Here is a 10,183-nt window from a genome sequence, read left to right as displayed (position 1 = left end):
ATAAAAACAAAGTCTTTTGGTTGGTTTAAAAAATCCAAATATGTTTTTATGAGATAAAAATAATGGTTTTGAGTTTTGTTAAAGATTAGATCTGCTTTGTGATGATAAAAAAAATAGTTTTTTATAACAAAAAAATCAGATCTGTTTTCCATTTGGAAAAGATTTTTTTTTTATGGAGAGGATCTCATTTATAAAATAATTTCTTGCTACATAACTCAAACAAAACAAACAACAAAAACAACAATACATGATCTCTTTCTTTATTTCGAAAATCTGCATGCATTGAAAAAAAATCAAATCTGTATCTAAAATAGATACAAAATCCATTTTTGTTTTAAGAAAAATTTAGATCTACATCGAAGGAAGATGCAGATCCATTTTTGTTTAAAGAAAAAGTCTGATGAGAATCAACAAGCATTCAAGGATCCATTGCATGTTCCAATTGGGCCTATTACAAGAGCAAGATCCAAGAAGATCAAAGAAGCACTTAATGGGCTGATTCAAGAGATTTAGGCTAATTCTAGCGCAGGACATTCCAAACTTGGCCCAAAGGAAGATGAAGGCGCAATAAATTTAATTCAAGCTATTAAGGCCTGATCTGGCTTAATTAGGGGTGATTTATGGTGTGGATTAATGGCTGATTGACTTTTCAGCTCTATATCAGTTAATGGAGATTTTTTCCTATTCTGGAGCTGCTATTTCAGACCAAATTTACCTGAATTTAGGGCTTTTATTATTTAGAATGTTTTTTTTATAGCTATTTTCCTATTTTGGATCTGCTAATTTCAGACCAAATCAACTTTTATTTAGGGTTTTAATATTTAGTACATTTTTTATATTTTCTATTTTTCAGTCATGTCTTATAAATAGCATGCACTCATTGTAATAGAAAATTATTGAATAAAAATCAGAAAAGGTGAGGCTTTGCTCTTCTTTTGGTTCTTCAAGAACTGTGAACTTATCAGGGATTCTTCCTTGTGACGTTCAAACTTTATACTTTTGGTTCGTGATTCATTATAATCATTGGGTCAAGGTGTCATACCTTTGGTTCGCATTTCGATTATAAACGTTGGGTCAGGATTTCTATCAAAAATCTGAATTTTAGCTTTCTTGGGCAAATATTTCAATATTTTTGTTGGGGCTCAAAGCGTGTCAATTGAGGTTTTTGCATCATTTGGTATCAGAGCACAGGTTCTAAAATCAGTTTTCTATCCCTTTATCTTTTGTTTCCTGTTATCATCTTATCTTCTTCATTCTTATTTTTTAACGTGCACTAGGTTAAAATCGTGCACCCAACACCAAAAAAAAAAAAAACGTGAAAAAAAAAGAGATGGTAATTATTGAGAACATTGTGGAAGATTCAATTGAGGTCAAATATGAGGATGAGTCCACAACTCACAATCCTCAAGTCTCAGTTGATTTGTTAAAGATGACTATACAATATGTTGATTTTCTTGGAGTAGAAAATTTTAATTTTATTATCAACCCTTTGTTGGTTGATGTTGCAAATAAATTGAAAGTAGATGAGAAGAAATTTTCTGCTATACTTTATGAAGGATTCAAGTTTCACAACCGGATCAAGTCATTAAACAATTCAAAGTATTTGTTTATTTGGAGCGGAAGATTTCAGATTTCAAAGATGAACTCGAGGACGAGTTTGTTTCAAGTGGAGGGGTCTGATGTAGGACACAATTTACAGTTTAATTATTGTAATTTATTATTTTTGGTATTTTTATATAAAAACATTATTTTAGGTTTAGGTGATTTATTTCCTTGTTTTTAGGTGCATTTAATGCTTTTTAGGTCAAATTTGATTCCTAATATGGTTAGGTATTAATTAGGAGTTATTTTAGAATAAGGGAAACTACAGTAAACCCACCTGTGGTAAGGCCCGTTTTCACTTTGCCTACCTGTGGTTTAATCATTTACACTTTGCCCACCTGAGCTTCAATCTGTTACCCATCCGTTAGCTACCTCACTCTCAGACGTTAGAAAAACACATTTTTATTCCAATTTAGAACATAACACAGATCAAAAACCTGAACCAACAGTTCTTTTCCTCACGAGCCCCAGAAACACGAAAATCCCTTGTAAAACCCCATTCTGTGTCTGATATTGAGTTTGCACTGCAAGTATAAACCTAGATGAGCAACAGGTTGTTTGAGGGACTAAAATGCTGGTAAGAAATTAGTCACTATTTGGGTTTTTAATTTGGGTTTGTGGTTATTTTATAGTTTTTTAAATAATCAATCACTGGTCAATGTTACATGTAATGTAATGAGATTATTGGTTGTGTTTGTTGATGTAATGCTACCTGTTGTTTGGATTGGTGTTGTGTTTATTTATGGGTATTTTGTTTGTTATGTTCATTGTGTCTCACAGTGGACCGAATGAGAAATTTTAGTGTTTCTGTTGGTTTAAATTTTAGTATTTTCTATTTAGTAAAATAGAAACAAAAGCAAAGCAGAAATGTGGTCCATCGGATGTGTGTGTTGCATCCCAAAAGCCAAACAGAAACATGCAAGTGTTTACTCTTTTGTGTCTATTGTTTACTATTCTTTAATTGTTAATTGTGTACGTGTTAAATGGTAATTTGTTATTGCAGATGGATGATGAAATAGTGAAATTTAAGGTAAATTATAGGGGTACTTTTGTGTGGAACCCTAGTTTAGAATACTTTGGAGGAAAAGTTGAAATAGTGCATAGGGATCCTGATAGGCTTAGTTATTTTGAAATACAAGGTATATGTGAGGACTTGGGGATTGATGAACCGTGTAGGGTTCATTATTTAGGTCCTAGGGCAACTTGAAGCAAGACTTGAGGCTCATACAAGATGATCAAGATGTGGTGCCCATGTGCAAGCTTAGAGACACCATCATACTGTATGTGGAGAGTGGTCATGCTCCACTTGCAGTTGAAGTTCTTGATGTTACTGGGGTTGGTGCAGGAGCTGCTGCAGGGCTGCTACAGGGGGTGGTGTAAGAGCTGCTACAGGACATGGTGATGGTAGTGTGGGGGTAGAGGAGGAGTTTGATTGGTTGAATGAAGGTCTGGAAGGAGAAGATTTTGCTAATGACATTTTTGGTGAGTCTTCTCCACCTCACACAGTGCCATTTGAGACTAACACTGGTCCAACTATTGATACACCACAACCAACCACTGATACACCTCATCCAAACACTAATACACCTCAGCCAAACATAGATGCACCTGGCCCAAGCAATGTTCCTCCCCCAAATATAGATTTAGATGAAGAGTGGGCTGAACTAGCTTTAGAGGATGATATTGCAAGTTTGGATGGGTCTGATGATGAGCAGAGGCCTGGCAATTTGGAGTTCAATGAGAGGATTGATATGGAAAATGTTAGGTTGGTAAAACGGATGAAGTTCCCAAACTCCAAGGTGTTTAGGAAGGCTTTGAGGGAGTATGTAATTCAAAATCACATTGATGTCAAGTGGAAGTTGAATGAGAAGAAGAAGATTTATGTACATTGTAAGAACAATTGTGGATGGAGATGTTATGCCTCAATGGTGACTAGAGAGTGCACATTTGAGATCAAGACACTTTATCTTAAGTGTACTTGCTCCCTTACATTTCAAAATGGGCAAGTTACATTAGCCTATGTGGCAAACAAGTATTTGGAGGATTTTGGTAAGAATCCTAATTAGGAGGTCTCAGGTGTTAAGCACCATGTGATGCAGCAGAATTCTGTTGATTTGAGTATTAGTCAGGTGTATAGATCAAGGAATGCAGTTAGGGGACTGATTATTGGGAATGAAGAGGCTCAGTATGGCCTACTTAGAAATTATGCAGAAATGATAAGAAGGATAGATGTAGGAAGCAAAGTGATTTTGGAAACAGTGATGGAAAATGAGAATGCAGAACCCAAGTTTAAAAGGATGTACATTAGGTACAATGCTCAGAAGGTTGGCTTTCTAGGTGGTTGTCGACCCTTTGTTGGGCTGGATGGATGCCACTTAAAGGGGGGGTTTGGTGGACAATTATTGTCTGCCACTGCCAAGGATAAAAATGACAATATATTCCCAGTGACAATGGCTGTGGTTGAGCAAGAAACCAAGGACAGCTGGATCTGGTTCTTAGAGCAGTTTGCAGATGACATTGGCAAGCTAGAGGAGCTCAATCTGGTATTCATTAGTGACAGGCAGAAGGTATTATCATTACATGCTTACTTGCTGACATTGAATGCTTACTTTTTAACATTGAATGCTTACTTGATTGCAGGGCCTTCTACCTGCAATGCAGACTCTATTCCCAACTGTGGAGCATAGGTATTGTGTGAAGCACATATACAACAACTTTAAGGTTAACCACAATGGCATGGAGTTGAAGAGTGTACTATGGAGGTGTGCTGGTACAACATCAGCCAGGGAATTTGAGAGGGAGATGGAGCATCTTAAGAGTTTGGATGAAGAAGCTTGGAAGTACCTGGCTGATATAGAGCCTGCACAGTGGACCAGATCCCACTTTTCTTCAAGAGCTTTGACAGATTGTCTGGTAAACAATCTGAGTGAGAGTTTTAACTCTATGATTGTGAAGGCTAGAGACAAGCCCATCTTATCAATGCTGGAGTGAATCAGAGTTAGGCTTATGACCAGGCTGTATATAAAGAAGATTGGCATAGAAAAGTATGGTGGCAAGTTGTGTCCAAGCATACAGGACAAGTTGGAGAAGTTAAAATTAGAGTCTAAGAACTTTTGTGCGATGCTATCTGGGAGGTTTGTGTATGAGGTTGACAATGGGAGTGAAAGACATATGGTGGACTTGGTACAGAGGATATGTAGTTGTAGAGCATGGGACTTCACAGGAATCCATTGCAAGCATGGAGTTGAAGTCATTTTTGTTAATCGTGAGAAACTAGAAGACTACACCTATCCATGCTACTACAAGGATGATTTTATGGAAACATACACGACACCCATACCTTCCATGCTTAGCCAATCTGAGTGGATGTCAAGTGGCCAACCCAAGCCTATTGCACCTATTATCTATAAGCCACCAAGCAAGCCACCCATGAAGAGAAAGAGAGATGCTGATGAGCCAAGGAACCCTTATAAGGTGTCTAGATCAAACAAGCCAGTGAGGTGTGGAAGGTTTCAAAAGGAAGGGCACAATGCAAGGGGATGCAAGACTAATGTCACTGGTGAGACACTATGGGAAAGGAGGTAGAGATTGCAGAAATCTATAAGTTGTCACAAACTTTTTTTATTCAAATGCAAAATGTCAATAGCTAACACTATAAAAAAAATGCTCATATTTGGTTGCAGGGAAGTGGAAGGCCTTCTACACACAAACAAGGATCCCAGGCCCCATCTTCATCACAGACCCAATCCTCAGCTCAGCCTTACACTATGGCCTCATATTCATCCAACCAGGCAGCAGGGTCACAGCCACAGCCACAGGCTCCATGGTCACAGCCACCAGCTCCTTGGTCACAGAACCCAAGTCAGTGGTACTCTTCAGACTTCAGGTACACAGTTAGAGGAGCTCCTTGGTTCTCTTCAAGCTAGCCAGCAGCACACACCCCTGCAGAAATATGGGACAGTAGAGCACCTACAAGGATACCTGCTACTAGAGGAGCTGCTTTGAGAAGAAGGGGTGATGCAGCTAGGACTCAGAACTGTAAAACAAGAGCTCGAAAGACCAGCTGTGGTGGGAGAGGAGGCAAGGGCAGTAAATGAAGACTAATTCAAGACACTTTTGTTGCTATCTATTAAGGTTATGTAGTGTTAGGGCAGACACTATTTGGGATTTGTAGACAATGGCAAGACACTTTTAAATTGCCCTCTTCAAACACTTTTTGTACTTTTGTAAGTTTTGTAAACAATGGGTAGGTGCAATTGTTTTGGTTGTTGTACCAAATGCTTTATATTTATTGGTGGTTACTGAATTATTATGTATACAATTTCCCAACTTAATGATAGGTTCAGAATTATTATTCAGATTATTGTAGTTTTTTGTATATGAGTTCCGTATATGAGTTTGTTTATGTGTGCAGCTGTATGTGTTGACTAGCAGGTGTATGTGTTGAATAGCAGCAGGTGTATGTGTTAAATAGGTGTATGTGTGCATTTGTTGTCTTTTCTTGCAAGTTGACAGATAGTTGCCATGCACTTTAAACACAATTGTCTTCACACAATGCACTTTATGCACAATCCTGGCACAGCTCACACCATCCAACAAAACACCAACACCAACAGCTCACAGCTCACAAGTAGCCAATTCACTTTAAACAAAAATACCAATAGCATTGAACATAAATAACACTTTATCTTAAAAAGGATTATATTATTAAGTGGCTTCAAGCCAACAGCATCTACCATCTTACATAGTTCTCATTCTCAAAAAAATCTTACATAGTTCTATTACAATACAGTTGAGTACCAGCTTATATTACAACCCCCCAGGTAGACTTAATCTCATCATTCCAACATTCTCAGTTGAGTCAAAGCATGAAAACAACATAACCAAAAAAAAAAAAAACCCATGACAGAATTAGTGCAATTCTGCACTTTCTCTCTTGCTCTAAAGCTCTCACTGCTATCTCCTTGGCTTGAACAGAGGAAGCTCAAAACTTTCTCTCCCTATCAGTGGCTTTTGCTGCCCTGTCTTGAGCAATTTCTACCATTTGGGTAGCTTCTGCTACTGTCTGGGTAGCTGTTCTTTCCCTTTCATGTGCAAGGTGCAGCTCACTCCGCAGTAAATCCAGCTTTTGTTGCACCAAATGGGCAGCTTCGTTCCCACGCCTACAAGTGGGATTATCAATCCATCTAAAGTGGCACTTAGGACCAACCTGTTCATAAATTGAATTGAACACATCACGTTCCAATCTCACGTGAATCAACTAGATTAAGTAAAAAGTATACTTACCTTATATCGGCTACAACCCAGAAACCTTCTCCCAAAATTATCCACTGTCAGACTTGTTCTCAGCACACAAGTCTCATATGTACACAAATGCCCACTTGAACCTGAGTAATTTCCACTTGAAGAAGACATCAATTATTAATGCCTGAGTAATTTCCACTTGAAACCTTAAGGTCGACAACCACCTAGAAAGCCATTTCAACCTGAGTAATTTCCACCTTGAAACCCCAACCCACAAAACTTAAAACCCCAACCCACATAAAGCAGAAATGTCGTACCTGGTGATGATCTATCTTCGAATATTCAATGCCTCAAGACAACCGACAGACAGAACCTCACCCTCACACGAAAGCACGATCTAAAAAATCAAAACCCAGCTCAATATAAGGGATTTTCGTGTTTCTAGGGCTCGTGAGGAAAAGAACTGTTGGTTCGGGTTTTTGATCCGTGTTATGTTCTAATTTGGAATAAAAAGGTGTTTTTCTAACATCTGAGGGTGAGGTGGGTAACGGATGGGTAACGGATTGAAGCTCAGGTGGGCAAAGTATAAATGATTAAACCACAGGTAGGCAAAGTGAAAACGGGTCTTACCACAGGTGGTTTTACTGTAATTTCCCCTTTAGAATATATTTTCTTGTCTGTCAAGTTTTATGGAGCCCTTAAATAGGCCCTTAAGTCTGTAAACATTTTTCATATATTATTGAATAAAAATCAGAAAAGGTGAGGCTTTGCTCTTCTTTTGGTTCTTCAGGAACTGTGAACTTATCAAGGATTCTTCCTTGTGGCGTTCAAACTTTATACCTTCGGTTCATGATTTAATTATAATCATTGGGTCAAGGTCTGTTACTTATACCTTTGGTTCGCGTTTCACTTATAAACGTTGGGTCAGGGTTCTATCAAAAATCTGAATATTGTTTTCTTTTGTCCTCTTCCTTTGATTTAGTGTTTCTGTCATATTTTCTTGCCGTTGGTATTTGTTTTACACTACAAGTTGAATTTCTTCATCAAGTTTAGTAGTTTAATGCAGAACTAAAAAGGGGAAGCTACAAGTGGAAAAAGGCAAGAGAGTGTGAGACTAATATCAGGAAAAAGCCAATTTAATAGTGAAACACGAGTGGGAGTGACATAATTTGAGTGCAAACACGTGAGGGAGTGTTGTGAGGAATTATTTCTAACAATTTTCTGTAGTTTCAAAATTATGTCTTCTAGGGGCGAAACATCAAATAGGGAAGGAGGGGAGGAATCTTCCATCATGTTGCAGGCTATGCAACAACAATTTGAAAGCATGAACATGGTTTTTAATGAGATTCGGGATCGAATGGATAGGCAAGACACTGTTATTGCTACTTTACATGAGGAGCGTCCCCAAAGAGGCCCTAATGCTAGAAGGCAAGAAAGGCGTGCGCACATGGATGATTCTGATGACTACCACGAGGATGAGTTTGAAGATGAAGAAGATCAAGCTTCATTGAACAATGAGGGAAGGTTTGTGCCAAGAGGAGAAAGGCGTGGTAGAGGTTTCCGAAGAGATCCAAGATGGCAAGATGAAACTGACAGAAACCTAGGAAACATAAAAATGAAGATACCAACGTTCCAAGGGAAAAATGATCCAGAGGCGTACTTAGAGTGGGAGAAGAAGGTGAAGTTAATCTTTGAGTGCCACAACTACTCCGAGGAGAAAAAGGTAAAACTCGCTGTCATTGAGTTTACTGACTATGCTATTATATGGTGGGATCAACTTGTGATGAACAGAAGGAGAAACCATGAGAGACTTATTGAGACTTGGGAGGAAATGAAGGCCATCATGAGGAAGCGGTTTGTTCCTAGTCACTACTATAGGGACTTGTATCAGAAATTACAGAGTCTTACTCAAGGCTATAGGAGCGTGAATGACTACCACAAGGAGATGGAGATTGCTATGATTCGGGCAAATGTAGAGGAGGATAGAGAAGCTACCATGGCAAGGTTTCTGAATGGGCTGAATTAGGACATATCCAACGTGGTGGAGTTGCAGCATTACGTGGAGTTGGAGGACATGGTGCACATGGCAATAAAGGTGGAACGACAGCTTAAAAGGAAAGGACCTCGGTCATTTCAAAATCCGGGTTCCTTTGCTTCATGGAGGTCGAATGGGAGGAAAGACGAAGGGTCTGTTTTCAAGTCCAAAACCAAACCACCAAAAAGGAGAGATAAAACTCCCAGTGTCAACAAAGGTAAAAATGAATCCCAAACTCGTAATCGTGATATTAAGTGTTTTCGTTGTTTGGGAGTACGTCATATTGCTTCACAATGCCCAAATAAAAGGACCATGATCGCACGTATTGATGGAGAGGTGGAAACTGAAAGCGAGGAAGATGATGACCAGATTCCATCACTTGAGGATGCTTGTGATGATGAAGTGGAGTATCCAGTGGAGGGTGAGTCGCTTGTGGCTAGGCGTGCTCTAAGTGCCCAAGTCAAAGAGGATGACACTCTTGCATGAGCACTCTTTGTTTTTGAGAGGATGTTTTAGGGTTCAAAAAAACTTATTCAGTTATGTTTGAAACCTAAAAACCCTAATTTAAGCAGAAAATCTCAGAGAGGATCAATAAGGATCAGCAATTTGACTCAAAACATATGCCTTTTAGAGCGTAAAAAAAAGGTGCTAAATTATGAGACCCAAACTCTATTTATAGAGGCCAGAAATCTCTAAAAAATAGGCATAGATGATTAGGATGTGAATCCGGACTCATCCTTTTGCAAAAAGGTCGAAAAGGGTGTGCCTTATCGTCACCCGAAGGCCATTGGGCCAAAGCCCAGAAAGGGGCAATTCGGCACTTTTAAAGTGCCATTCGGCACTTTTAAAGTGCCATTCGGCACTCCAAAGTTCCAAATGCAGTTTCGTGTTCGGGTGCCATTTGGACTCTCCTTCTAGGGTTTTTTGACCGGTCCTTGTATCTAGACGTGTTTTCATCCTCCGTCCATGATTTTTTTTTTTTAATCTCTTTTCTAGATAACTCAGGCTTTTTAAAAACAATTGTCTTGAACAATTATCTTGTAAATAAATCCCTTAAAATAAATCTTGATAAAGTTCAGATTATCCACAATTTTATTGTTATCCAATCATCCATTTTATTCCTATGCATGCAACCCTACTTTAAACACTAATTATCAACCAATCAAAAAATTATTTAATTAATTTTAATTGTTTGACCAATCAGAATTAACTTAAATTAATCGTGTATGGTCGACTCTTCCTAGACACAATGCATATGGACCGTGCAAACTGTATCATGTGATATGTTTCGATCCGATAGTT

General features: G+C 38.4%; 1 protein-coding gene across 1 annotated transcript; it reads left to right on the top strand.

Annotated features, from left to right (window-relative positions):
• Positions 1-3,695: 3,695 nt before the first annotated feature.
• LOC142605823 (uncharacterized) lies at positions 3,696-4,593 on the top strand. The gene is made up of 2 exons (XM_075777257.1): positions 3,696-4,169; positions 4,243-4,593. The coding sequence occupies exons 1-2, from the start codon at positions 3,696-3,698 to the stop codon at positions 4,591-4,593; spliced, it is 825 nt and encodes a 274-aa protein (XP_075633372.1).
• Positions 4,594-10,183: the final 5,590 nt, after the last annotated feature.

This window comes from Castanea sativa, chromosome 8, assembly GCF_040712315.1.
Source record: "Castanea sativa cultivar Marrone di Chiusa Pesio chromosome 8, ASM4071231v1".
Classification (NCBI taxonomy): Eukaryota; Viridiplantae; Streptophyta; class Magnoliopsida; order Fagales; family Fagaceae; genus Castanea; species Castanea sativa.
Note: the sequence above shows the minus strand (reverse complement) of the source record. Positions and strands in the feature narration are given on the sequence as shown.

What these genes read in the sequence shown, in the direction of transcription:
- LOC142605823 (XM_075777257.1), top strand. Translation starts at nt 3,696, where the DNA reads ATGCAGCAGAATTCTGTTGATTTGAGTATTAGTCAGGTGTATAGATCA. An exon ending in TCATTAGTGACAGGCAGAAG is followed by an intron (nt 4,170 to 4,242) that starts GTATTATCATTA and finishes ACTTGATTGCAG; the next exon opens with GGCCTTCTACCTGCAATGCA.